The sequence below is a fragment of the Pleuronectes platessa genome, chromosome 3 (assembly GCF_947347685.1).
Source record: "Pleuronectes platessa chromosome 3, fPlePla1.1, whole genome shotgun sequence".
NCBI classification, from domain to species: domain Eukaryota; kingdom Metazoa; phylum Chordata; class Actinopteri; order Pleuronectiformes; family Pleuronectidae; genus Pleuronectes; species Pleuronectes platessa.
Window position 1 is genome coordinate 973,745 of NC_070628.1, and position 27,846 is coordinate 1,001,590.

The following is a 27,846-nucleotide window of genomic DNA, read 5'->3' on the forward strand; positions in this document are numbered from 1 at the left end:
CAATTCATTCAAACAACACATTAAACAATCCAGGCTTGAAATACTATACAAAATAAATGTATGTCATTTACCTTGGTTTAATTTACCGTAGTTATATTTGTCCTTTTTGAACGTGTTAACATCTGCATGTGAACTTCATAATGTGGATGTGTCCGTGGAGGAGAGCTCCAGATGTGGATCCATTTTCTATACTTTATGAATACTTTCCAGGTGTTTGATTTAAATATGTGGGTACATTAGTTTTTTCTTGTGTCTTTTTCTTCCGGATGTCTTATGAGACATCTGGCTCAATTCACTTATTTATTAATTTATTTGTTATTTCACTAATAATTTTCAGATTCTTAAATAGATCATTATATTTTAGGATATTTTGCAAATAAAGTTTTTATCAGATGTGTATCCTTTTAATTTTTTATTTCCTATTTACCAATAATGTTTGAACAGATATATTTTTTAAATCTATTATTAATAATTTGAAGATTTTAAGGCAGATTTTTGTAATTTTTTTCTGTTCATTTTGTTGGTGTTGAAGCGGCTGATTTATGATGTTTAGCTAAAAATCTTCTTTCGGATAATTCATGTTTTACTAATAAATGACCAGTTATTATCATTATTATCCGAATCTGAATTATCATCATATTGATTTGCTCCGGAGCCGCCCCTCCTCCGCGCGGTGCATGCTGGGTGACTGAGGCAGCAGCCGGTGACTGACTCAACCTTCACTTCCAGCCGGTTCTTCTCCGGTTCTCCTCCGGTTCCTCTCCGGTTCTTCTCCGGTCCCGCCCCGGTGCCGCTGGCTGCTGACCCGCGGAGCGTCGTGTGTTTCACGGAGTCATGGACGTCACCTGCCGGCGTGTGACGGTGAGTGGAACTGTTGCTCAGCAGCTGTCAAACCGAGCTGGAGCTAAAGCTAATGCTAACTCTTGTTGCCAGTGTTGATTAGCTGCGCAGTTAGCTCAGTTAGCGCAGTTAGCACAGTTAGCTCATCTGCCACTTGTATCTCAAAGTGATCCAGAGCCTGTTCAGGTCTGAGCTGGACCCGTGACCGTGACACGTCCAACAGCCGCTAACTCCTCCGATACACGGAGCCTTCAGCTGGAGCTGGCTGCCCAAGCTAAGCTAAGCTAGGCTAGGCTAGCCCCTGTGACACCCCTCTCAGAGAAGTGTGTGGGCCTTGTAGTTCCATTAGCTTCTCTGTAGTGAGCTGTCAGAGTTAGTGTGACGCCAACGAGCGGCTAGCTCCACCGCTGCTAGCTAGTCTCATCCAGCTGTTAGCCTGCTGAGCCACAGGCTAACAGCTGGAGCCGCATCAGCGTCACACAGGTGAGGAGCCCGAGGCGGAAGTGTTTCCGTTTCAGGTGAGCTACGTGTTCTCTGGTTCCTCATCTCTGGTGCTTGTTCTCATGTTCTCTGGTGCTTGTTCTCTGGTGCTTGTTCTCTGGTGCATGTTCTCATGTTCTCTGATGCTTGTTATCTGGTGCTTGTTCTCTGGTGCATGTTCTCATGTTCTCTGGTGCATTTTCTCTGGTGCTTGTTCTCTGGTGCATGTTCTCTGGTACTTGTTCTCTGGTGCTTGTTCTCTGGTTCCTGTTCTCTGGTTCCTGTTCTCTGGTTCCTGATCTCTGGTGCTTGTTCTCTGGTGCTTGTTCTCTGATGCTTGTTCTCAGGTGCTTGTGCTCTGGTGCTTGTTTTCTGATGCTTGTTTTCTGATGCTTGTTCTCAGGTGCTTGTTCTCTGATGCTTGTTCTCAGGTGCTTGTGCTCTGGTGCTTGTTTTCTGATGCTTGTTCTCAGGTGCTTGTTCTCAGGTGCTTGTTCTCTGGTACTTGTTCTCATGTTCTCTGGTTCCTGATCTCTGGTGCTTGTTCTCAGGGGCTTGTTCTCTGATGCTTGTTCTCAGGGGCTTGTTCTCTGGTGCTATGGCGCCGTGGTATCTCGGTCCTGCTGATAAACGCTCTCGACCAATCAGGAGTCAGCCTCAGGTGTCAATCATGACGTCTCATCAAATAACTGATTCAAACCAAACTGAGCAGAAACACCTGATCAGTGAGATAAGAACTGGAATGACAGGAACCGAATCATCTACTGAGAAACAGCTCCTCATAAAATATAAAGAGTGAAGTTTCCAGTGATAACTGAGAGATGACCTGTCCAGTCAGGAAATAATAATCCACTACATAAAACTATCTCTCACTAAATTCAACTGTGATTGTATTGAAGAACATTTATTTGGAGAACATTCAACACAAGGCTGTGATGAAGACGTCTGTGTGACTGAGACGAGGAGAAGATGAATGAAAGTCTTTGGGTGAAGGTTTAGACTGGTTGAACCGGAGGAGACGTGAGTTGAAGAAGAGGAACCTGCTCATCTTCATCCTGTTGATCTCTGCTCTGGTTTCTCCTCAGGACTTTATTAACTGTCTGACGCTGCTCTGTTCCTCATCGTCTCATTTCCTCTTCAGCTCAGACCACACACCAAACTCATTGTTCCTGTGGTGCTGCCGGACGGCCGGAGTCTTCCTCCTCCGGTTCACCAAGTGAGGAAGAGGCTCAGTCAGGTTGCTTGGGTCTGATCATGTCTTTTCTCTCTTTCTTTTCCTCAGGTGTAGCCAGGAGGATTCGTCGACTGCCATAGGATCATGGAGCCAGATGTCATACGCATGTACTCCTCCTCGCCGCCGCCGATGGAGGACGGTGCAGAGGAAGAGGAAGATGAGTTCGGGGACTTCGGCACCTTCTCTGCTGTCCCAAACAGCATCAGCTTCACAGAGTTTGACACCCCCACCACTTTTAACCAGACCCAAGCTCTGGCCGCCACCTCCCCCCCCGAGCTCATCAACAGCAGAGGCGTCAAAGTGCTCAGCTCCTCAAACGCCAGCCGCAGCTCCACGGATGAGCGCCCCACGGCTAACGGCGTGCCAGCGAGCCGCCCGGGCAGTTGTCCCTCAGAAAGAACTGAGACGAAGAAAGTCCTGTCCTGCCCCCCCGATGTCCCGGTGAACGACACAGTTGGTGGCGAGCTCGCTGACTGCAACGGAGAAGGCCCAGCGGTGCTGACTAACGGGTTTGACGTTCAGGGAAGCCCCCCCTCGCAGAGGTCTGTCCTCTCTCATGTGAAAGGGACGTCCACAGAGGACACAGGCAGTGTCCTGGTCAGCAGCCCAGCAGACGATTTTGCAGACTTTGCAGCTTTTTCCGATGCTGAAGAACGCCTCAGTGAGACGACTAACACCGACTCCAACGAACCCTTAGGGGTCAGCTGGGCGGAGGGGATGTCCTGCCACGACCTGCACTGTAACGCAGAGCAAGGGACAAGTTCAGAGGACACTATCAGGGACACTAACAGAACTGGACCCTGCTTGTCCGGCCCTGAATCCATAGCTGCTCAAACGGAGGCCCTGGACCGGGACTCTCACACAGACGTTGACTCTCAACCAGGGGACGTAGCCTTTGCACAGGAGTGCTCTGCCTCAGATGCTGTCTGCACTAATGAAGCTCTCTCTCTGAACGGGGTGGACGAAGTTGACGAATCCAAAGACGCCGCGGGCTGCAATGAAGACGAGCTCTCGCCTGACACACCTGCAGACAGCGAGGCGGGACAGTCGGACGAGAAGGGCTCTTGGAATGAGACAGAGACAGAGACCGAGACGTCTTTCGGCCGGCCGCTGTCCACAGATGCTCTGGAAGAATACGCTGACATCAGCACCACGGGCTCGCTGCCCTCCCCGCCCCTCCAGGGGGAGCCGTCCACACCCGCTGACCACAGCCAGCTGGCAGAGGACGACGAGGACTTCGAGGACTTCGTGGACTTCGGGGACACTGACTCATTTGGCGGTCAGGGCTTTGCTGATTTTGAAGAGTTGGACGTCCAGCAGGAGCCGAGCGTGCCGCACAGCTCGGCTCCATCACAGGAAGTTTCAAACACAAATGAGGACAACGACTTTGGCGACTTCAACTCCCCCAGTGTCCTCAGCAGTGGACATGAGCGGCAGGATGAAGGACAGATTGAAGACTTCCCTGTCAGTGACAGTTTCGGTAACTTCAGCTCGGCCGTTGAGGACGCAGACGGCGAGGAGGATGCCGGGTGGAGCGCCTTCGGGGAGCAGGAGCATCCGGCGGGGGAGGCGGGGGAGGCGGGGGAGGCGTGGGCAGCGTTCAGCTCTGAGCAGAGCGTCGCTCTCCCTGAGGAGAGCAGAGAGGAGGAAGAGGACATGGAGGAGGAGTGGCATGAGAGCGATGCTGCTGCAGTCAGCGAGGAGACGAGCAGCAGGGAGATCCAGGCGGTAAGAGGGTCGGGTTCATGGCTGCTCATCACCGACCAGCTCATGATGTCACATCTTCTTTAACTAGTGTTCATCCTGTTCATCAGATCAGACGTCTACAAAACCGTCGCACAAAGACAAGAGAAGCAAATCACATTTCGTTTGTCGTGTTCAAAATATAGAAAATTCTACTTTAACATAAACCAGCAGCAGATGTTTCCAGAGCCTCTGATGTAACAGTGAGTAGTTCTCAGTGGAACTATAACATCAACTTAGAGTAAACAAACATCTGGCCCTTTTCCACTGGTTCAAACAAACCCAGTGATGAATGATGTGTCTCTCCTGGGTCACATGACTCTGCAGTAGATGGGTTTCAATCAGCCTGTTAGCGCTGTGACATGGAACATGACGCACTGGTTGAAGAACAGGTGAACTCTTACTGGTTCTAAAAGTCACTGGTGCTATGCTTACGCCTGGTGGAGTTCTCCAGCTTCTTTATCAGAGAAACGTTTTAGTTTGAAAAGAAACTGACGTTCTCTTCCTGATTGGCTCTTATCAGTCACATGACTCGACTTCCAGCGGGGAATACAATGCTAACACTTCCTGTCAGTAACTCTTCCTGTCAGTAGCACTTCCTGTCAGTCTCACTTCCTGTCAGTCGCACTTCCTGTCAGTTTCACTTCCTGTCAGTAACGAGTCACTTGATAGAAGATGACTCAGGGAGGACATGTGACCTTAACGAGCCCAGCAGCATTTAGTCTCAACAAGTCGTAACCATAGCATCAGACGTGTTTAAACTCAACACGTCAATGTGGGCGGAGCCTCTGACTCCAGACGCCCCTCGTCAGAGATCAAGTGCTTCCTGTTGTGTTTGTCTTCATGTCATACAAACGATGTTATGAGGGAGAAGTAAATCTTTTGTTCATGTCTGGTTCTGTTCAAAGACACTGAGCAGGTTCTGAACCAGTTGTTTGCTCAAGCTAGAGGAAGATGAAACAGGAAGTGAGTGACCGGCTGCTCCGCTCTTTGCAGGCGGCGCTGTCCACTCGTCTGCTGCAGCTGTTTCAGAGCAGCTTCCCTCACAGCAGCGGCGCCGCCCTGGTGGAGGACGAGGTGGCTTCACTGAGGATCCTGCTGGAGCCTCCGGAGGACAAACAGCCCGGAGACGAGGAGACAAGGTCCACGTGCAACAGGTGAGTGGGACACAGAGTAAAGTCCTCCAACCAGAAGGTTGGGGGCTCGAAGCCCAGCCCCGGTGTCCTTGGGCAAGATGCTGAACCCTGAACAGGAAGTCGCTTTGGATAAACGCGTCGGCTAAAGGACATGTGATGTTTGATGAGTCTGTTGTGATGAATTTGTTATTAATAAAGTTTTCAGGTTTGACCCTCATGAACGTGACTTCATCAAAAACACTTTTACTTTGTTTCAAAGCTTCAGGTCAATTCAGGAGTTAAGGTAGACTGGAGGTCAAAGGTCACCGGCGTCACTAAACTGACTGAGTCCAGTTTCCTTCTGTGCTCTGTCTCATTGGTCGTCCTCTCGTCTCATTGGTCGTCCTCTGTCTCATTGGTCTCCTCAGGTGGGTGCAGGGCGGCGTGTGGACGCAGCTTCAGGACATCAACGAGGCGCTGGGCCTCAGGTACCAGTGGGGGGGCTCTCACGGGAACAAGGTCCTGCTCTGCTGCCTCGGCATCGACACCAGAAACATCGTGAGTTCTTCTTCATCTCGTCAGTGAATCAAGGTTCAGATCTGTGATCAGCTGAAAACCTGCAGCAACATACTGGAGCTGATGAGTTGATTATTGATTGATATGATCTCAACGAGCTGTGATCAGCTGATTGTGTCTGCTGACCTCAGAGTGAGGTCAGTGGCCTGAGGAGAGAAAACAACCTGAACATTAATAATAACATGTTTATCATATTATTGATCATCTGCTGACGTTTAGAGGCTCTGTGATGTCACATGTTGGATTCCCCCTACTGACGTGTGTCTGGTAAATAGACTTTGGAGGAACTCTAGATATTGACTTGCAGCAGCCAATAACTATGAATGTGCATTCAGGAAGTAGAATTCCAGACAGCTTATTGGACCTGTGCTGCCCCCTGCTGGCAGCCACTGGTCCCTGTCAGAGGGATGTTTTCTAACCTGCTGCTCTAACGTGTGCAGCTGTTCACGGGTCAGAAGAAGCAGCCGGTCATCGTGCCCATGTACGCCGCCAGCCTGGTGAGACTCCGCCTCCTCCGCCCTGCACACGCTCCCTGCACCTGTCAATCAAACACATGTTACAGATTCATAATTATTAAAGGATGGATGCACCTATTCTCAATTTTCAACAGACATGAAGAATAAAAGATTTCTATGATTCAAAAAATCTGTTTCTACAAAATGTTTTACTTAATGTTGTGGATCCAGGAAACTTAAACTAAACTGTTCATGTGATGAACAACCGTTTAATTTAATAACAGTTTAATATTTGTATTTACTGTGACCACGTTCAGTCCCGACGTGACGTTGTTGTCCGTCCCGTGGGGACGACCTGAGGACACTCAGCAGATTGTTCATCCTCAACCTGCTGAGACGTCTCGTTGTGTTAGTTGTCGTTGTGTTACATTGTCTCCCTGTGTGTGTCCCTCTGCAGGGGATGCTGGAACCCACCAAAGAGCCTGTGAAGCCCGTCTCCGCAGCAGAGATGATCGCGTCCATCGCTCAGGCGTCTCCTGCGGCTCCAGAGAAAAGCTCCTGTCCGTCCGACTCAGTGCAGGTGACATGAAGACACCTCAGGAATATTACAACCAAGAGTTAGTCGGTCACAACATGTTCAGATTGAGAATCTTAACACAAACACGTCAAACGCACATTTCAGTCTGAGGTCCTTTAAACCAGAGGAGTCACAGCTCCTGTAAACAGCAGGGGAGACACATGATGCCATCCTGTGTCCTGATTGTGTGTCTGTGTTGTTTGACCTCATGTCTCCCTCTGTCTCTCTCTCTCTGTCTGTGTGTGTCTCTCTCTCTCTCCCTCTTTCTCTCTGTCTGTCTCTCTCTCTCTGTGTGTGTGTCTCTCTCTCTCTGTCTCTCTCTCTCTGTCTGTGTGTCTCTCTATGTCTCTGTCCCTCTCTCTCTCTCCACCTCTGTCTCTCTCTCTCTCGCTCTGTCTCTGTCTGTCTGTCTGTCCCTCTCTCTCCCTCTGTCTCTCTGTCTGTCTCTCTCTCCCTCTGTCTCTCTGTCTGTCTCTCTCTCCCTCTGTCTCTCTGTCTGTCTCTCTCTCTCTCTGTCTCTGTCTGTCTCTCTATGTCTCTGTCCGTCTCTCTCTCTGTCTCTCTGTCTGTCTCTCTCTCTCTATGTCTCTGTCCGTCTCTCTCTCTGTCTCTCTCTCCACCTCTGTCCGTCCCTCTCTGTCCCTCTCTCTCTCTCTCTCTCTCTCTCTCTGTCTCTGTCTCTGTCCCTCTCTCTGTCTCTCTGTCTCTCTCTCCCTCTGTCTCTCTCTCTCTGTCTCTCTCTCTCTCTCTCTGTCTCTGTCTCTCTCCCTCTCCCTCTGTCCCTCTCTCTCTCTGTCTCTGTCTCTCTCCCTCTCCCCCTCTCTCTCTCTCTCTCTGTCTCTCTCTCTCTCTGTCCCTCCCTCTGTCCCTCTCTCTCTCTCTCTCTCTCTCTCTCTGTCCCTCTCTCTCTCTGTCCCTCTCCCTCTGTCCCTCTCTCTCTGTCTCTGTCTCTGTCCGTCCCTCTCTCTCTCTCTCTCTCTCTCTCTCTCTGTCTCTGTCTCTGTCCCTCTCCCTCTGTCCCTCTCTCTCTCTCTGTCTCTCTCTCTCTCTCTCTCTCTGTCCCTCCCTCTGTCCCTCTCTCTCTGTCCCTCTCTCTGTCCCTCTCTCTGTCTCTCTCTCTCTGTCTCTCTCTCTCTCTCTCTCTCTGTCCCTCCCTCTGTCCCTCTCTCTCTGTCCCTCTCTCTGTCCCTCTCTCTGTCTCTCTCTCTCTCTCTCTCTGTCTCTGTCTCTGTCCGTCCCTCTCTCTCTCTCTCTCTCTGTCTCTCTCTGTCTCTGTCCGTCCCTCTCTCTCTCTCTCTCTCTGTCTCTGTCTGTCTGTCCCTCTCTCTCCCTCTGTCTCTCTGTCTGTGTGTGTCTCTCTCTCTGTCCGTCCCTCTCTCTCTCTCTCTCTCTCTGTCCCTCTCCCTCTCTCTCTCTCTCTGTCCCTCTCTCTCTCTGTCTCCCTCTCTCTCCCTCTCTTTGTCTCTCTGTCTCTGTCTCTCTCTCTCTCTGTCTCTCTCTCTCTGTCTCTCTCTGTCTCTGTCTCTGTCTCTCTCTCTCTCTCTCTTTGTCTCTCTCTCTCTGTCTCTCTCTCTGTCTCTCTCTCTGTCTCTCTCTCTCTCCCTCTCTCTCTCTCTCTGTCTCTCTCTCTCTCTCTCTCTCTCTCTCTCTGTCTCTGTCTCTGTCTCTCTCTGTCTCTGTCCCTCTCTCTCTCTCTCTCTCTCTGTCTCTCTGTCTCTCTCTCTGTCTCTGTCTCTCTCTCTCTCTCTCTCTCTCTCTCTGTCCCTCTCTCTCTCTTTGTCTCTCTCTCTCTGTCTCTCTCTCTCTCTGTCTCTGTCCCTCTCTCTCTCTCTCTGTCTCTCTGTCTCTCTCTCTCTCTCTCTCTCTGTCCTCCAGCAGGACGCGCTGCCGCCCGTTCAGTTTGACTGGAGCAGCAGTGGCCTCACCAACCCTCTGGACGGTAGGTGCCTCCTCCTCTTCCTCCTCTTCCTCGCTGCATGAGAACTCTTCAGACTCTAGAATCTCTGACTCTGCTGCATGACTCTACTTCCTCTCTCTCTCTCTGTGTCTGTGAACCTCGGTCGCCCCCTGGCTCTGCAGCGAGTGGAGGCTCATCTTTATTAAACCTGGATTTCTTTGGTCCTGTGGAGGATTCGGGCTCCAACAGCTCCACATCCATCCCAGGTGACCCCCCCCCCCCCCCCACATCTCTGCTTCTCACTCGTCTGTGAGAGACTCCAGGACTCCTCTTCATCATGTGGATGAAGAGGAGTCCTGGACTCGTCCCTCACTACACACCTCCTCCTGTCAGAGGTGCTGTCTGGGTTCAAGGTGGATGACATCAGAGCGGGGTTATTACATCATCAGAAGGAGACTAACTGAAGATGAGTGCTAAGCTAACTGAGCGGTTCCCCGTCGTCTCGTGGGACAGCTCCGCCCCCTGCTGGTCAGATGGTGGGACTCGTCTGGTCACGTGACCGGACTCGTCTTCATCCCTCTTCGTCTCTGTTTCAGGCGTCGACCCTGAACTTTACGAGCTGACGACGGCCAAGATGGACGCCAGGAGCTCAGGCAGCCGCATGGCCGACGCCTTCGCCCGCCTCATGTCCACCATGGAGAAGACCAGCACCTCCACCAGGTCAGGGGTCACGTGACCTCCGTCGGTTTTCTTGGTATGTGTGGGTGATGCGTCTTGTAACCGCGGCGGCGTTGTGTGTCTCTGGTTGGACAGGAAGCCGAGGAGAGAGGAGAATCTGAGCGAGGAGGCAGCCGAGGTCATCTCCGCCCTGCCGGACCTCTCCTTCATGACGGCCAAGGTGCTGATGTTCCCCGCCACGCTGACGCCTGCTGACCACGCCCCCTGACTACCGCCTCCATGGCCCCGCCCACAGATCGAGTCCATTTTAACACTGTCGTTTTTTAATTTTTTTAATTTCTTGCTGCGTCAGAGTTTTTTCTTTCAAACTTTGCTCTTTTTTTACTCCAGTGTTTTTGTTTGTCCGGTGAAGCGGCTCTGGTGAGCACACTAACTCATATCCAGAATCCTGTTGTAAATAATCAGGGATCAAACGTTTAGCTTTTTAGATTCTGATTTTACGTCTGAAGGAAACAAAGGCTGAAGCTTTGAATCAAACTGAAGTGGAATAAATATAAAAACATAAATGTATATATATATAGGATCAGTGTAAAACCATTTATAAACATATATGAAATCTATATTTATGGACTGAGACCACAGCGCCTAGAGAATCAGCTGATTGTTTTTACCTTCACTCCATTTTAATCTGAGTTAACCTTTGACCTCAAGTTGTTGGAACCCCTCCCCCTTTTCTTTTGATTTGACGTTCTCCGTCGTCCTGTGGAGCTTTGGTTTCTTTTTACTTCCTGGTTCGTGTCTCTTCCTGTGTTATGTTATGGGGGGGGGGGGGGGGTTAAATGAAACCACTGAGTCTCTGGTGAAGGGCGACTCATCTGAAGGGATCAAGGGACCAATCCGAGGGCCCTGTGCTGTCGGGGGGCCGGCTCGCCTCCTGGAGGATTTTGCACATTGTAAAGATGAAGTGGGCGTGTCGTGGTTCACTGGGCGTCGGACTGGGAACACGTACACTTCCTATGGAAGAAACGGGATCACTGCTCGTCGTGCATGTTCAGGTTCTTCAGACTCTGTGTGTAAATCTGACTTTTAGTGTAAACGAGGAATAAAAATAATTTAAGAGAAAACGTCTTTGTTTTTGTTCAACGTGACGTCATGTGACCGGAGGAGGCGACTGCCAGCTGCCAATCAGAACTAAAGACGATGCCGTCTTGTGGTGATGATGTAATCTACAGCCGGTCCGTGCACTAGTGGTATCAAGGTCCCGCCCACACACTAAACCAATCCTGAGTCAGTGTCAGCTGTCAATCATCAAGTAACTGATTCAAACCAAATTTAGGATTGAATCTTTTGTTTTTCTGTGAATTGAAATATTTAATGAAGTGAATCAGTAAAAAGACAAAATTATGAATCGTTCTCATCAAAAGTTCAGTTTTTAAAAGTTAGTAAGTTTGTAAAAATGTGTGAAGGTGACGTTTATCAATAAAGACAAAGATATAAATTCTTACGTTTTTAACTTTTGGAAAAGTATTTTCAAATATGAGCATCAGGATCAATTTCTGCAGCTGATTGATTATCAGTTAAATCTTACAAAGATCCTCTATTGAGCAGCTGGAGAAGAGGTGTCACTCTACAGGAAGAAGAGTCATCACATCTGACACAGACAAAGATCTTTTATTAAACTGTTTGAGAAGATGTGTCACACGTGGAAGAAAAACTGAACTGAGCTCCCAGCCTGTGGCATGTTTCCTGGAGTTGGTTTTAAACTGGTAACGCTCTGAGCTCGTGGTTTAATGGTTGGATCTGTCTGGATTAAAATCATTAGATTAAACTGCAGCATTTTAAAAACCAAACCGTTTTACTAAGATAGAAACCTGCAGCAGGTCACAAGTGTTTCAGTGGAACTTGGTAAAGACACGCGGTCGGAATAAAGAGGCCACCAGCAGGTTTCTGACCGATGTGGGTCAGAGGTCATCATTCCTCTCAGATTACGTTTCAGTGAAAACAAAGGTTGAACAAAGAAGAAGTAAAAAACCACACGGCAGCAGCAGCACTTATCAAAGATCTCCTTCATGGTTTTAATAGTCGACATTGTGCCACAAAAATGTTATGTCCGCAGCCACCGATCACGTGTGGAACTAATTCAGCTTCAGGTATCATGTCATTCGCTTCCCTACACAATCTGCAGATCACATGTTACACGTATGTATAAATATATACAGTTTATAGGTTCGTTACTGTGGTTGTGCTGAGAAACATGAGCAGAGAAATCAACACGGCCGACGACACGTCTCCCAATGCAGCACACGCTTAACACATGACGCCCAGCAGAGCACACGCACACGTTCTGCGTGTGTACAGGAATGTTAACTATGGTACAAACTGGGCTCGATCAGAGGTCACGCATGTGGACACGCCTGTGGACACGCGTGTGGACACGCGTGTGGACGATGTTGACGATGTCGTCTACGGCCACGATGGGACGTGGGAGCAGGTGACACAACAGGGGGCGTGTGATTGGCTCTAACATGCGTGATGCTGGTTTTTAAGCATGTGCTTCATTCAAGGTGCTCAGCGACTCGTGTTCGGGCGGCGGTCAAACCAAGAGGACTCGATGTTTGGAGGGTGGGAGAGAGGGAGGAGCGGAGGAAAGTGAGAGAAGAAGAAGACGAGTGAATTCCTGTCACGGTTAAAAACGTTAGACTTTGATTTGGTGTCGGATGAAGAAACGCTAGCGCAGGTTATCGTCCTATTGCAGATTTAGAAAGGTTGGGGGCGGAGCACAATAACAAGCTCGTCCTCTTCCTGTCCCCCCCCCCCCCCCCCCCCCCCTCCCCCTCTGGGTGTCTTGTGGAGCGTCGTAACATGGACACTGGTCTCGGGCTCTGGGGTTCGGATGTGGTGGCGTTTGGTTTCCTCCGGCCTCAGCAGCAGCCGCCGGACGAGGTGTTGACGGGCTTGCTCTGGATCTTCACGTTGGATTTCTCAGAGGCGCCGGTCGTGGCCCCGGGGCCCATCCTCTTCTTAATCTCGGCCGCCATGGTCATGAAGGCTTGCTCCACGTTGGTGGCGCTCTTGGCACTGGTCTCCAGGAAGGGGATTCCCAAGCTGTCGGCGAATTCCTGGTGAGGAGAAGGAAAGTGAGGAAACATGTCACCTGACATCGTGATGAGACCAGGAACCAGGTTTACTGGGGGGGGGGGGGGCAGCGTACCTTAGCTGTGGTGTAGTCCACCACCTTCTTCGTGGTGAGGTCACACTTGTTACCGACCAGCAGCTTGTTGACGTTCTCGCTGGCGTAGCGGTCGATCTCCTGCAGCCACTGTTTGACGTTGTTGAACGACTCCTGAGGACGAGACACGGTCAACACCGGCACAGGGAGCAGTGCATTCTGGGAACTGCAGCTAACACTTTGAAAATTGCTCAGCAGAAAAATAATAAACACAAACATTTAGATTCCAACATTTCCTAAAAACCAGGAGTCATTGAACCGGGGGGGGGGGCGGCCTGCGTTGAGTCAGAGTGAAGTTAAAACTTTGATCCGATGAGCTCAAAGTGTTTTGTTCACGTATGCAGTGAATTATCTACTGAGCTGTGACATGTTTTACAACATGTTGCGTGTCACATGTTGCGTGTCACCTGTTAAGTAAGAGACACAATCTTCAGACCAAAGTCCACAACTTTTCAGATTAAAAAGTCTCATGCTTTTACTTTGACAAGCTGTTGAAGAGGAAGCTCAATAAACCTGAATCAACTCAGTGATGTCATCGAGTCGAGGCAGTGAATTTGTCATTTGTATATTTAATGTAGGTTTGTGTTGTTCCAACAAAATGAAAATGAGTAAATGATCGTTCTGACGTCAGCGAGTGACATCACTCAGTCGTGTGTTGGGGGGGGGGGGGGGGGGGTTGACCTCTGACCTGGTCTGTTACGTCGTACACCACGATGATGCCGTGAGCTCCTCTGTAGTAACTGGACGTGATGGTGCGGAATCGCTCCTGCCCGGCCGTGTCCCACTGGAGAAACAAAGCAGAGCGTCATACACACACACCACCACCGTGTGGCGCTGCTGATCCCTCACGACCCGCTGACCCCGACTCTTACGATCTGAAGCTTGATGGTTTTGCCGTCCAGCTCGATGGTCCTGATCTTGAAGTCCACGCCGATGGTGCTGATGTAGCTTTCTGTGTACGTGTCATCCTGCAACACAACACCAGAGTCAGAGCCTCCAGCAACACAACCTCATCGACACAACTACACACGTGTCGCACACTTACTGCAAACCGCAGCAGCAGACACGACTTCCCGACGCCAGAGTCACCGATCAGCAGCAGTTTGAATAAATAATCACTGAGAGAAAACCACACGTTAATAAACATAAGTCACAGATTTGAACACGTTACATGTGAAGAATTCTCTAAAGTCATCGAGATACGAACTTTTCTCCGTCGCACGTTAAACTTAATAAATAATAATATCAATAACACCTGATTCATACAGCGTCATTAAAACAGATACAAGTTCAAATGAAGGATTAAAGAACTCAAATCATTTGAAACATCAGAAGAAATATGAGAAGAAAATATTAAAGATTAGAAAAGTTTACAAATAAAACGATCTTAACAATGTTTGTTTTTCTGCAACTCAGCATCTTAAATAATTCATATTTTACTGAATTGGTTTAAGAGTCAAAGATCAGCTGATCACTGGAAACGTTTAGTTTATTGATCAGCAGCTTATTTTTATAACGGATTAATAAATGTTTTGATCAGTTATTAATATGAATGAACGATGATGTCATCGATTCTTCTCGTTTCTGATTGGTCGAGTGACAGCTGGAGTTTTTGTTTGTTTCCTATGATCGATCAGCTGATTCATGACCAACAAACAAACAAAGAAAACTTATTGATCATCGACTTTCTGTCGACGACGTCATGGGCCTCTGACGTCATGGGCCTCTGACAGTGACGTGAGTCCGATGGAAGGTGTGTGGTGGGGGGGGGGGGGGTCAGAGTGATGACGTCATCCAGGGCAGGTCATTCTGCTGACGTCTAACCTGACATTTGATCGACTAAATGAACGATCGATTAATCGACTCGATAACGGCCAGGCTGCTCGGAGGAGCGGATGTTCGGTGGTTCCGGTCTGACGGTACCGAACCGAGCGGGACCCACTTCCTGTTAACGGCCGTTAAAAGACGCAGACTCGCCGTTAAAGCTCCGGTTCGGTTGTGACGTGTCGCTCCGCGTTCACCGATAGAGACACGAGACTCCCCGGGCCCGGTCACCGACCGACTGACCAACCGGAACCTGCGCTGCGAAGTTAGCACGTTAGCTCCTGAGGCTACCTCCAGAGAGCCTGCTGTCAGCGAGCTAAAGCCCCCGCCTAACACCGTCTGTGGGCGGCTTCAGTCCGTGCTTACGGGACCGGAAAACGAGGTCGGTGAGTAAAATGAACGCTGTCATGTGACCAGCGGCCGTTAACCGAGCAGCGAAGCAGCTGACGATCATCTCGTATCGGTCCGCCCGGCCGGCTAACGCTAGCCTAGCCTAGCCTCGTTAGCCTAGCTGCTGTGTGCGCTGACAGCTCAGCCGGACCCGTCGCCACAGAACCGGGATCAGCGTCACTTACTACTCGGGGTTCATGGTGGAGCTCGGCTGGTTCGGATCCGTCACCGGGGCAGAGGGAGTCGGTCGCGGGGAAGTGGATCCGCCTCGTACCGGAGGAGAGAAGCACCGTTTCTGCTGGAACTCGTTAAACTGGTTGTCGCAGCCACAACAGCATAATCGAATCAAATATGGCCGACAGAGCTTCCTACCCGGAAATACCAGGCGCGAGGAATCCTGGGTAGTGTAGTCCTGTGGCAATGGGCGTTAACACGTCTGGTGGACGACATGACGACTCTACCGCCCCCTGGTGTCTGGCTCCTCCTCCATGTTAGCAGATGGGACAAACTAAAATACAAAGTACACATTGAATAAATGTTTGAAGAAGTTTCTGTGGTTTCAGCTCGTTCTTCTCTCTGATGTTTGTTCAAGTGTTTCTGATCCGTTTGGTTTGATCAGTTCTTTATGATTTAAAACCAGGTCATCGCCAACGGAAAACCTCCATCACACATCAGATCCTACACAATGACTCAAGTGTAACGTAAAACCATCAAGCCACTGAGGACTGGATTCAAAACCACACTGAACATCCCAGTAACAAACTGAAACCACAGGCTGATCCAACTGGTGTGGATTTCATCTACTCATCAGTGGGTGTGGCCTCCTCTTGCCTCCCTGTTCTCCTGACAACATCTGAACATGATCCTCCTGAGGAAACCAGGTCCCATCAGGAGGAACCCAGGGGCCACCAGGAGGAACCCAGGGTCCACTGCACCTGGAGGAACCCAGGGGCCACCAGCAGGAACCCAGGGCCCACTGCACCTGGAGGAACCCAGGGTCCATCAGGAGGAACCCAGGGCCCACTGCACCTGGAGGAATCCAGGGTCCACCAGGAGGAACCCAGGGGCCATCAGGAGGAACCCAGGGCCCACTGCACCTGGAGGAATCCAGGGTCCACCAGGAGGAACCCAGGGGCCATCAGGAGGAACCCAGGGCCCACTGCACCTGGAGGAATCCAGGGTCCATCAGGAGGAACCCAGGGCCCACTGCACCTGGAGGAACCCAGGGGCCACCAGCAGGTACCCAGGGCCCACTGCACCTGGAGGAACCCAGGGTCTTTCAGGATCAACTTCCGCAGCAGCGGTGTCCTCATGTCTCCTGTGACTCTCTCCTCCCGGTTCTTGTAGAATTAGAGAGAGAGGTTGAACCTGAACCTTAAAGGAACCAAACACTGACCTGAAGCTGAAGCTACTGAGCTGATGAGCGTCTTGTGAACGAGCAGCAGATTAATTAAGATTCTTCTTCTTTCTGATTCTTTTCATTCAGGATCAGAGGTTTTGTGTTTAAATGGTTTTGTTGGTGAATGAATGAAATCAACTGATAAAGAATCATAAATAAATGTATTGATCTGCTGTCAGGCTGTTTATATTGAGACATATTGATCAGATGTAGAATTTCATTATGATCACAAGCTTTTCCTTATAAGTATAAAGTTTATCCATAAACGTGTTTGATGAATTCTAATGGATCCTTTGGAGACGTGTTGTTCACACTTTGTGTTTGGTCACGTGACACCAGCCTGGTGCACAGCTCCATGAAGAGATGATGGTCTCACTCTGCTGCAGAGGAAGTGGACCTCAGAGCTTCAACATCTGCTGACAGATGTGAGAGCAGCGTGTTCATGAACATGGCGTCACAGTCACATGTTACACTGACACACGTGTGTTGAGGATCATCACAAAGTCACATGATGACCTCTCCTCGGGTCAGTTTTCTATTAATTATGGTAAAATGTTTATGAAACAGTTTCCTCAGAGACTTAAAGATGCTCTGCTCTTCATCGACTCTTCTTCATTCTGTAAATGTCTCATTCACTTTTCTTCTGCTGGTTTCCATTATGTCAAACTGGTGATTTTGTTCTTTTACCTGCACCAAGGACGAGATGTTTCCACCAGTTTGTTTGAAGGGGAAAGAAAGCTGAGTCATGATTCCAGTGAAGTCGGTGGAAGGATGTTTATTGAGCATTAAAGCAGAGACAAGTAGAAACAGAACTTTTCTCTCTGAGATGTTTTTCTTCTCGTTACATCTGGTTTGTCACAGAGGAAATGATCCATGTGTTTGACTCATAGACTGAATATAAAGGCTTTGACTGGGATGTGCTGCTGTTATACTGCAGCGCCACCTGTGGGTCAAAAGTAGAAAAGCCACCACCGCTCTGCACCTGATGCAGAAATGAAAACGTCCCATTTTTAAGTCCAGAGTTTTGATCTTTTGTGTCAAAGACAAAACTCTGATTTTAAACTCAAAGTGATTTCAATGTGTTGAACTTTGTGTTGAACTAAATCAATTTGTGACGTGAATCCAGGAACTTTAAGATCATAAACAAACATATACACAGAATGTGGTTCTACACACATGGAGACACACTGAGGGACAAAGGTGGACAATAATAAAGACAAACTTAAACACACTGTATGTGACTCTTTATAGAGGGTTTATATATTCTGCTTGTGTTGTGTCATTTCAATAAACACATTCTTCATGTGAATAAACACAATCGGGGCAGGAAGGTTGCTGGTTTGAATCCGGTTCAGATGGGGTCTTCCTGTGTGGAGTCTGCATGTTCTCCCCGTGTTTTCTCCAGGTGCTCCGGCTTCATCTCACAAACACATGCAGATTAGGGGTTGTGTAGATTGGAGACTACACACAAGCTGCTGCTGCTTCAGCCTCTGGATCCTCAGGACACAGCTCAGCCTCCGTCCACACACACTGTCCTCTTCACACTGTCCTCTTCACACTGTCCTCTTCACACTGTCCTCTTCAACCTCAGTCCCACTGAGATCCCTCCCACCTGTTGAGAGAAGAAGACATCAGTGTCACAGAGACTCACTTCATCAGCTGTGAGTCAGTGATGCAGCTCATCCAGTAGAAAGAGCAGCAGGGACTTCAGTCCTGTTCAGAGGTGGAGCAGCTTCCTCTCTGCTTCATGTTCACGTGTTGGAATGAACACGCTAAGAGCTCAGTGTGTGTCCTCTGCATGTCAAAGTGCAGAGTGGACACCTGAGAGGTGGATTTACTGCTGTTACAGGTGAAGCCATGTTTCACTGTGTGTTGATGAACATCTGCTTCTGACAAACTGGGACCAGAGGAGACAGATGGACCTCAGCAGAGGTTCTGCTCTGTATAAAGAGCTCCTGGTTACCATGTGATGAGGAGAGGCTTCAGTCCCACTGATCTCAGAGCTGTGACAAAGATCCACCTGATCAGTTCTTCACTGATGAAGTGAGAGGACAAACTGTCTCAGATCAGATGAAGACGACACCGTCTCTGTCCCTCGTGTGAGGCTGTCAGCTGTGGTCCAGCTTGTGTAAGTTACAGCGCCCCCTGGTGGCATCTGGTCAAAATATATTACGTGACCACGACATAATAACGTGTGAACGAGATAAATAACTCGAGGCCACGAGATCTGAATCTGTTGTTTACTAACAAGACGAGTGGAAGACAAGAAGACACACAGTGTCTCACTGTCTCTGAGGACACACACTGTCTCACTGTCTCTGAGGACACACACTGTCTCACTGTCTCTGAGTACACACACTGTCTCACTGACTCTGAGGACACACACTGTCTCACTGTCTCTGAGGACACACACTGTCTCACTGTCTCTGAGTACACACACTGTCTCACTGTCTCTGAGGACACACACTGTCTCTGAGGACACACCCTGTCTCACTGTCTCTGAGGACACACACTGTATCACTGTCTCTGAGGACACACACTGTCTCACTGTCTCTGAGGACACACACTGTCTCTGAGGACACACACATGGACCTGTCTCCAGGAAGCTGAGGTCATCTGGTGTTTTGGGGACAGGATGAGTCTGGAGACATTGAGATGTTCTGGGTGAGTTAGAGATCAACTGAACCAACCAGACGTTGATTTAAACTTCCCTTATCCGTCCCTTTAAGGAGAGTGTGCACCACACAACAGTGTAGAGTCACTGTGGTCAGTGGGCGGAGCTTCTATACGGGTTGATCTCCAACTTAACCTGGAGCAGGTTAGCTGTCATCAGAAGTTACCATGGTGATTGACCTGGTTAAGAAGTGGACGAGCTTCGTAGAACTGAAAAAACTAAACCTGAAGTTAACCTGATGACCACAAATCCTGCTTGGTAGCACAGACCCTGGATCTGTGATACTGACTGTGTTTAGTAACATACTGATGAAAGCAGCGTGGACTGACTCCAACCATCTACTGACCTCAGAGTCTCCAGTCGACAGGTTGGACTCTGCTGTAGATCAAGAAGCTCCTTCACTTCTGAGTCCTGCAGGTCGTTGGAGCTCAGATCCAGTTCTCTCAGATGAGAGGGGTTTGACCTCAGAGCTGAAGCCAGAGAAGAACAGCTGATCTCTGACAGACTGCAGAGCCTCAACCTGGATAAAGAATAAAACTTAACTGTAAATTAAACTGAGTTCATGTGTGAAAATAACAGACACATATTCATGTCACACAAACTCATAACATGGAAGATAAATATGAAATCAGACATGTTGGACTAAAAACTGATCCTGATTCAGTACAAATAGATTATTTGGACCCGGTCTCTGTCCTGCAGATCAGTTTAGGAAATCCAGAACTAAACTCAGTGTTTTAACAAGTAGCTGAATATTTAAAATGTCAAGATTAATTAATGAATGGATTGAAGTTATGTATGAAGAGGAATTATGTTAAATTAGAATTAAATGAGATAAATTGTGTATTAATGCTGTTTTATAGATATGAGATCTACAAAAGTCAGTCAGTGAACTGACCTCAGAGTCTCCAGTCGACAGGTTGGACTCTGCTGTAGATCAATCAGCTCCTTCACTCCTGAGTCCTGCAGGTCGTTGTAGCTCAGATCCAGTTTTCTCAGATGAGAGGGGTTTGACCTCAGAGCTGAAGCCAGAGAAGAACAGCTGATCTCTGACATACTGCAGTCCCTCAACCTGGATAAAGAAATATGAATATTAGAATGTGTCCTCCTGTTGTTGTGGATCGTCATCATGTCAACACAGACTCTCAACATGCTGCTGACCTCAGTCCAGTCTGTGACCTGAAGATAAATATCAGATCAGACATGTTGGACCATTGTTTCATTCATCAGCTTCTTCTCTGTGTGTTGGTCACTGAGCAGGTTTGTGTAATTAAACACTGTTTAAAGTAGAGATGGCTCCTGATGTCACTTCCTGTTTGTTTCTATACTTATCAACTGTCCAACGTGTTTCAATAAGAATGTGTCTTATTTTGAAAACCTGAGGAGGACGAGTGCTCGGCCTCAGTCCACATGTTATTTACTGACACTTTCTTAGTGATCAGGAGCAGGTGAGTGCAGGTGAATGGAGTTGATGAGGTGGACGTGACTGACAGGCTGGGTGAGTGACAGATGACTGAGGGACAGTGAGCAGAGCAGAACTGAGACAGTTTAAATAAATAATGACCCAATAAGAAAGAAAGTCTGAAAAGTGAAGAAGGATTTAAGGACCTCAGAGTCTCCAGTCGACAGTTTGGACTCTCCAGTCCAGAACACAGCAGCTTCACTGCTGAATCCTGCAGCTTATTTCTACTCAGATCCAGTTCTCTCAGATGTGAGGGGTCTGACTTCAGAGCTGAGGCCACGACTTCCCAGTGAGTCTCTGAGAGGAAACAACTCCAGAGTCTGTAATTAAAGAAAATATCAAATCTGTGAGAATTAAATCAGAAACACAACATTCATACAAAACGTGATCATGTGACCCTCACCCTGGTAAATCCCCTCTTTGTTAAAACTCCTCAAGAGAATCCTTTCAGATTTGGTTCAATCGTTCATTCAGACTAATAGAGGAACTCATTAGATTCAGGTGGTCAGAGGTCATAGAACATGTTCATGGCCTGTGATCACATTGGATTTCACTCTCCACATCTGATCTAGTTGAACTCATATGAGAACAATGAGAGTATATGAATACATAATAATTAGATTACTTTACATTTTTAGTACACTCAACATTCATGAGGGGCCACTTAGGGGGTCAGTATCTTGCCAAGGACACCTCGACATGCAGGTGGGGGGAGTGGGATTTGAACCGGCAACCTTCTTGTTGCAGAACGCTCACTCTACCCCCTAGGCCACACCGCCCCATAATAATAACTTTATTACACACAAACACTAAGGATGCAACAATTAATCGACGTCGACATAAATCGGCGTGTGTTTGTCAGCTGAACTAAACGTTGTGTTACCGGCTGATGGAAGCAGCTGAGGAGTGAACCATCTCACTCTCTTCCTATCTCTGAACATCGCGCATGTGCAAAAGCAACAAAACACGGACCAATGGCATCGTGCAACACCATCGTGTACCAGGAAGTCAAAAGTATGGGAGAATTTTACCATTAACATAACCCGAAGAAAGACTAGCTGAATATTTGATTTTTTACTTAATTTTTTATATTGGCACTTTGCCTGTCCTTGGTTTTAAATGGACAAAAACTAGATTTTTCTTTGTTTTTGTATCAATAGTTGCCGCAAAGTTTATTAAAAAGGCATTGTTGAATGAAGTATTGATGATTGTTTTCAATCAAAGCTAAATTTAAAAGCTGATAAATAAGAGCAATGGAGAATTTGTGTGATTCATAATCAGATTAGTTACTTAATCGTTTCAATAATCGATAGATTAATCGTATATCAGAAAAGTCGTAAGTTGCACACACACACACACACACACACACACACACACACACACACACACACACACACACACACACACACACACACACACACACACACACACACACACACACACACACACACACACACTTATTGAACATGTTATTGATCATGTCTGGACTCACATAAACTTCCTGCAGTTCCTCACAGCTGGGATCAGTCTCAGTCGACCCTGGTTTGATGTGTTGAACTTGTTCAGGTCCAACTCATCCAGAACCTCCTCTGACATCTGCAGCATGTAGGCCAGAGCTGAGCAGTGGATCTCAGAGAGTTTCTCCTTTGATCTGTTCTCTGACGTCAGGAACTGTTTCACCTGCTGATGAACTGAGTGGTCGTTCATCTCAGTCAGACAGTGGAAGATGTTGATGCTTCTGTCAGGAGAGATGTTATAACTCTTCATCTCCTTCAGGTTGTTGATGACTCTCTGGATGATCTCTGGATTGTTCTCTGTCCGACCCAGCAGGCCTCCTAAGACTCTCTGGATGATCTCTGGATTGTTCCCTGTCCGACCCAGCAGGCCTCCTAAGACTCTCTGGTTGGACTCCAGACTGAGGCCGTGAAGGAAGCGAACAAACAGGTCCAGATGACCATTTGTACTGGTGAGGGATTTCTCCATGGTTCTCTTCAGGAGGTCATCCAGGGAGAAGGTACCCCATGTGTTCCCATATGTTCCCAAGAAGTTGTTGAGTTCTTCTGTGTTCCTCTCGGTGTAACAGTGGAACACGTAGACTGCAGCCAGAAACTCCTGAACGCTCAGATGAACAAAGCAGTAGACTGATTTCTGGAAGATCACACACTCTCTTCTGAAGATCTCAGTACAAACTCCTGAGTACACCGAGGCCTCTGTGACATTAAGACCACACCGCTCCAGGTCTTCTTGGTAGAACATGATGTTTCCTTCCTCCAGATGTTGAAGTGCCAGCCTCCCCAGCTTCAGGAGAACGTCCCTGTCAGCCTCCGTCAGCTGCTGTGGACTCGTCTCATGTCCCTCACCGTACTTGTTGTTCTTCCTCTTTGTCTGAACCAGCAGGAAGTGTGAGTACAGGTCAGTCAGGGTCTTGGGCAGCTCTCCTCTCTGGTCTGTGGTCAACATGTGCTCCAGAACTGTAGCACTGATCCAGCAGAAGACTGGGATTTGACACATGATGTGGAGGCTCCTGGACGTCTTGATGTGTGAGATGATTCTGCTGCACAGCTCTTCATCACTGAGTCTCCTCCTGAAGTACTCCTCCTTCTGGGCCTCAGTGAAGCCTCGTACTTCTGTGACCCTGTCAACACATGCAGGAGGGATCTGATTGGCCGCCGCAGGTCTGGAGGTTATCCAGACGAGAGCCGAGGGAAGCAGATTCCCCCGGATGAGGTTTGTCAGCAGCACGTTGACTGATGACCTCTGTGTGACCTCAGACACAAGCTCCCTGTGGTTGAAGTCCAGAGAAGGTCTGCTTTCATCCAGGCCGTCAAAGATGAACAAAGGTTTACAGACAGCGAGCGTCTCTGCAGTGAGCTTCTGTAACGCTGGATGGAAAACATGGAGCAGCGTGAGAAGACTGTGCTGCTGGTCCTTCACCAGGTTCAGCTCCCTGAACGAAAGCACAGTCAGCAGACCCACATCCTGGTTCTCTAAACCCTCTGCCCAGTCCAGAGTGAACTTCTGCACCGAGAAGGTTTTTCCAACGCCAGCGACTCCGTTGGTCAGGACGACTCTGATGCTGCTCTGCTGGTCAGTGGAGGCTTTAAAGATGTCGTGGACCTTGATGGGAGTGTCCTGGAGGATCTTCTTCTTGGAAGCCGTCTCAAGCTGCCTCACCTCATGTTGAGTATTAACCTCTTCACTCTGTCCCTCTGTGATGTAGAGCTCAGTGTAGATCCTGTTGAGGAGGGTTCTACTTCCTGTTTCATCACTTCCTTCAGTCACATGTTCACATCTCCTCCTCAGACTGAGCTTATGTTCATCTGAAACCTCCTGCAGACCACGATCTGCTGAAAGACAAGAAACAATGTGAGAGACAGAGAATCTGAGAATCTGCTGATTGTTTTCATCAGATACAGAAAAACTACAGAAAATAAAAGCTTTTTAACTTTGTGCTTTTCTAACGATGTTAAATGTTGATGCTGTATGAAGGAACAAAATAAAACCACATGTGCTGATGTCAGAAGTGAAGACATCAGCAGACACATGTACAGTGCTGCTCTGACCGGCTGTCTGACCTCCAGCTCCTGTTCTGGATCTTTGTCCACACTGGGGACAGGAGGAGTCTCCTGAAGAACCAGACTGGTCCCAGTATGAGGTGATGCACTGTCTGCAGAACCAGTGTCCACAGCTGGTGGAGACTGGATCCTTCAGGACGTCCTGACACGAAGCACAGCAGGACGACTGCTCCTCCTCAGAAACATGACTCCTCTTCCTCTCCCTGTGAAGACATGTCCTGATAACTCACATGTCACAGTCACAGGTTGTCATCACTTCTGTCAAGGAGGTTTTGTGTTCACCCAGTATGTTTGTGTGTTGGTTGGTTCGTTACTGGGATTATAAAAAACAACAGATTACCAGTAAACTTGGTGGAAGGTTGTGGTCTGTGAACCAGATCACGGGGGGGGGGGGGGGGGGGTCCTCTATCACAGACATGTTCAGAGGACTGATGTTTACCAGTGTGTGGAATTTGGTGCAGATCCAAATCAGAATGAGTCTCTAGTGGATTTCAAAGTGGTTTCATAAGGAGCGTGTTGGTTCTTGGTGGAGGTCTGAGCTCTTTGAGTGATTCTGAGAGATTAGTCACCAACTTCAATGAAGCTGTGTCCTAATGCAGGGGCCACACTAGAGGAAACTAGATCCTCTTCAGAGCAGGTCCCAGTAGAAACAGTCTCTTACTCTGTGTGTGAGGGTCCAGGTTCATTACTGAAGACTGGAGGCTGTCTCATGGACCGGTCACTCTTCAGAGACAGACAGCTGGACCCTGGAGACTCTGCTCTCAGTCTGTGGTCCTGACCTCTGCAAACACAAACATGTTTTTATTCAGAACACATCATTCACTGGTTCATTCTCTGAGGATTCAGTTTGGAGCTTCACATGTTTGTAGCAGGTCTCTTACTTTGTGGTTGAGGGTCCAACTTGCTCTGAAGTGTCCTCGTCCATGTTGCACCGGCTGCGGCTCAGTTGTGGTTCAGGCCACGCTGCTCTTCTAGATATTCAAGGTCTGGTCTATTTCCTCTGGTTCTGTGCTCAGTTTACAGCAGAACACAGTGAAATGATCTTTCACACCAGATTCAATGTTTATCTGTTGAAAACGTCACAACTGCAAATATTTGCAACACTTCCTGTAGCCTACCCATTTCAAAATAAAAGCACTCCAGCGTTTCTGTCGACTGAAATAATTCATTTATTTGTTTATTGTTTTTATTGTGAAATAGATGCAGGGCTTCATAGTTTGTAGTACTGGTATTTATTTGAGTACACAGGAGTACTTATATACAAGGATATACAGTGATCACATCAGAAACCTCAGGAAGGACAAGAGTCTCTCTCTCTCTCTCTCTCTCTCTCTCTCTCCTGACAGGTGACCTCAACTTGAGCATTTCCTGATCTCCACTCAAACCAATCAACTACATTAAAGTTAATGAATACAAGCTTGTAAAAGTTCATGTGTCCTTCAACCCCCGGCCACTAAGAGAAGAAACTCAACATCTAGAATCATGTTCACGTCATAAAGGCTGGAAATGAATTACAGAACTTTATAGACAGTAACACTGAGAGCACATCAGTCACAGCTTGAAGCAGCTCTCTGTGTCTCCACTCAGTTCTATGGCTTTGTGCCCAAATGAAGGTCAAACACAAGCAACAACTTTAGATTCACTTTAAAACTCACAACACCAGTGTGTGTGTGTGTGTGTGTGTGTGTGTGTGTGTGTGTGTGTGTGTGTGTGTGTGTACCTGGCTCTGCAGGTCGATGTTCCTCACACCTCAGCCAGTGAGTCCAGAGCTTTACTGGGATCCACAGTGAAGACTCTCCACTGGCTGGTGACCACTGCTGTAACGTATGATTGTGAAAACACGTTGTGTTATTAAACACTTGATGAACAGATGAAGATAAAAAGTGAAGCTGTGAGTTAACTCTGTTAATTAGTCCTTTGAAGTCTCTTTGATCCAGACCTGCTGTTCACATCTGTCTCTGGGATCCGATCACATGACGTCTGTCACCAGGTGTGAACTGACATGTTAGAGTCATGTGATCAGCAGACGGATGTTAACAGCAGGTGTGAGAGTGAGACAGTGAAACTTTCAGAAAGTTGTGTTCACACTCACCTGCTCACTTTCCTTCCTTCTGCTCGTCCAGGTGAAAATGGAGTCTGACCGCTCCCTGTTCTCAGGCTCCTCCTCCCTGTGGAACCAGTTCACTCTTGAAACCTCCCAGTTCAAAGTCCAGTTCATACCCATGAAGATGAACTGGTTCACAGTTCATGTTTTATTGTGATGTTATGATGTAGATAACAAACTTAGGATCATGTATTTAGTTAATAATGGACGGTGTGGGATCATGAATCCAGATCTTCACTTTCACACTGAGTCCTGACTGGGAGCGTCTACTGGGACTGAGCCGTACAATGAGATTCATCATGATGTTTAAATGAGCCTCAGAAACTCTGGAGTCAAACACGTCTTCATCATGTGAACACGATGAAGACGTGTTTCCTTGAGATCGGTCTGATCCGTCAATAGTTTGTTAAAATGTGGAAAACTCCCAAACGGCCCAACTCCATCAAATGAAGCCTGAGCTCAAACCCATGTTTCCTCCTGTGAGTTGAAGGTTGTTATATTTGGTGTTGGAGCTGAATGTGTGACTCCATCTGCAGAACTCTGCCACGTCAGGTCACATTCATACAGTCCAGTCACAGTGTGGTTTATAGATCTAGAGAAATACAGCTGCATTGTGATGCATCATTTGACCGTTGTGTATTTCAACAACTGCTGAGATTTGCATCCCAACAGTAACAGTGATTGACCACAAGGTGTCAGCAAAGAGCCAGAGTACCTGGCTGCAGACAACATGGTTTCCCATCAAGTCTAAACTGGATGAACTGGAATTCCACCATAGAAACTACTTTCTATGAAAACAAGAAATAAAACTGATGTGAGTGTAAATTCTATTTCACAGAAAACTTGCAAAAACACTTTGTTATTCAATGTTTGTTTGTGGCTCTGCAGGTTTATTGGTGGATTTACAAATGACATAAACCAATATTACATGAAGGGGAACTTTATTACAGGTTCTCACAGTCATCATCCCATTGGTCAGCTAGAGAACGATCTTCAGCAAACGCTCCCAGTGGCACAGACAGGGACTGCATCACTTCCTCCACAATCCTCTCCAGCACTCTGGAGGACCTGATGTTGGTGATGTCACAGAGTGTTTCCATGGAGGCCTTTGTGAGGTGGCCCAGTTTGATGATGCCCGCCTCAATAAACTTATTCCTTAATGTTTTAGAGGAACAGGTGTCAGTTCTCAGGAACTCATTGTAGAACAGCGGCTCCTCAAACAGCCATATCCCTGGTCTAGGGTCAGGAGTCCGCTTGACCTCCAGCGTCTGCCAGGCGTTCACCACCGAGCTGTAGAACGGAGTCAGTCCAGTCAGGTCAGCTTCAGTTGATGATAACAGAAATAACTGTTTGTCCAGCCCTAGTCGGCCATCTTGTCTGAGCAGCAGAGGAGCAGGAGCCAATCAGCAGAGACCACAGTCGTACAGTAGCTTCTGCACCGTCTGCAGTCTGAAGGCCGCAGTTAAAGACACAAGGTCAATGAGACCTTGACCTCCCTCTGCCACAGGGAGATACAGGGCCGCTGCCCTCAGCCAGTGCTGACCAGACCAGAAGAAAGTCACCAGGCGACGCTGCACATCCTTAACCCGACCAG

The 27,846-nt window shown here is 48.0% G+C and overlaps 3 protein-coding genes across 11 annotated transcripts in view; 1 reads left to right on the forward strand and 2 right to left on the reverse strand.

Moving 5' to 3' along the window:
- Positions 1 to 684: 684 nt before the first annotated feature.
- aftpha (aftiphilin a) lies at positions 685 to 10,719 on the forward strand. Of its 4 annotated transcripts, none has more exons than XM_053417675.1 (10): positions 685 to 861; positions 2,603 to 4,282; positions 5,294 to 5,454; positions 5,841 to 5,970; positions 6,429 to 6,485; positions 6,901 to 7,023; positions 8,896 to 8,959; positions 9,100 to 9,183; positions 9,514 to 9,637; positions 9,731 to 10,719. In XM_053417675.1, exons 2-10 carry the CDS (start codon positions 2,639 to 2,641, stop codon positions 9,861 to 9,863), a joined length of 2,520 nt encoding a protein of 839 aa, XP_053273650.1. In that variant the 5' UTR covers positions 685 to 861; positions 2,603 to 2,638; the 3' UTR covers positions 9,864 to 10,719. The 4 variants fall into 4 exon arrangements, with proteins under 4 accessions (XP_053273650.1, XP_053273651.1, XP_053273652.1 ...); XM_053417676.1 differs by having other exon boundaries at positions 8,899 to 8,959; XM_053417677.1 differs by lacking the exon at positions 9,100 to 9,183.
- Positions 10,720 to 11,247: 528 nt separating this feature from the next.
- Positions 11,248 to 15,394, reverse strand: LOC128432221 (ras-related protein ORAB-1). The gene is made up of 6 exons (XM_053417691.1): positions 15,224 to 15,394; positions 13,870 to 13,942; positions 13,697 to 13,792; positions 13,513 to 13,608; positions 12,807 to 12,938; positions 11,248 to 12,714 (listed from the first exon to the last, which is right to left on the reverse strand). Exons 1-6 carry the CDS (start codon positions 15,235 to 15,237, stop codon positions 12,517 to 12,519), a joined length of 609 nt encoding a protein of 202 aa, XP_053273666.1. The 5' UTR covers positions 15,238 to 15,394; the 3' UTR covers positions 11,248 to 12,516.
- The window catches only part of LOC128431920 (NACHT, LRR and PYD domains-containing protein 12), a 237,406-nt gene continuing 224,943 nt past the window's right edge, over positions 15,384 to 27,846 (reverse strand). For 3 of the 6 annotated variants that reach the window (XM_053417666.1, XM_053417667.1, XM_053417665.1), the window contains exons 14-15: positions 19,458 to 19,631; positions 15,384 to 15,546 (exon numbers count right to left, since the gene is read on the reverse strand). In XM_053417666.1, the coding sequence (XP_053273641.1) occupies positions 15,384 to 15,546; positions 19,458 to 19,631 (337 nt within the window). Of the gene's footprint in view, positions 15,547 to 17,197; positions 18,050 to 19,457; positions 19,632 to 27,846 lie in introns of those variants that run through there. The other 3 variants (XM_053417668.1, XR_008334755.1, XR_008334749.1) reach the window with 3 other exon arrangements.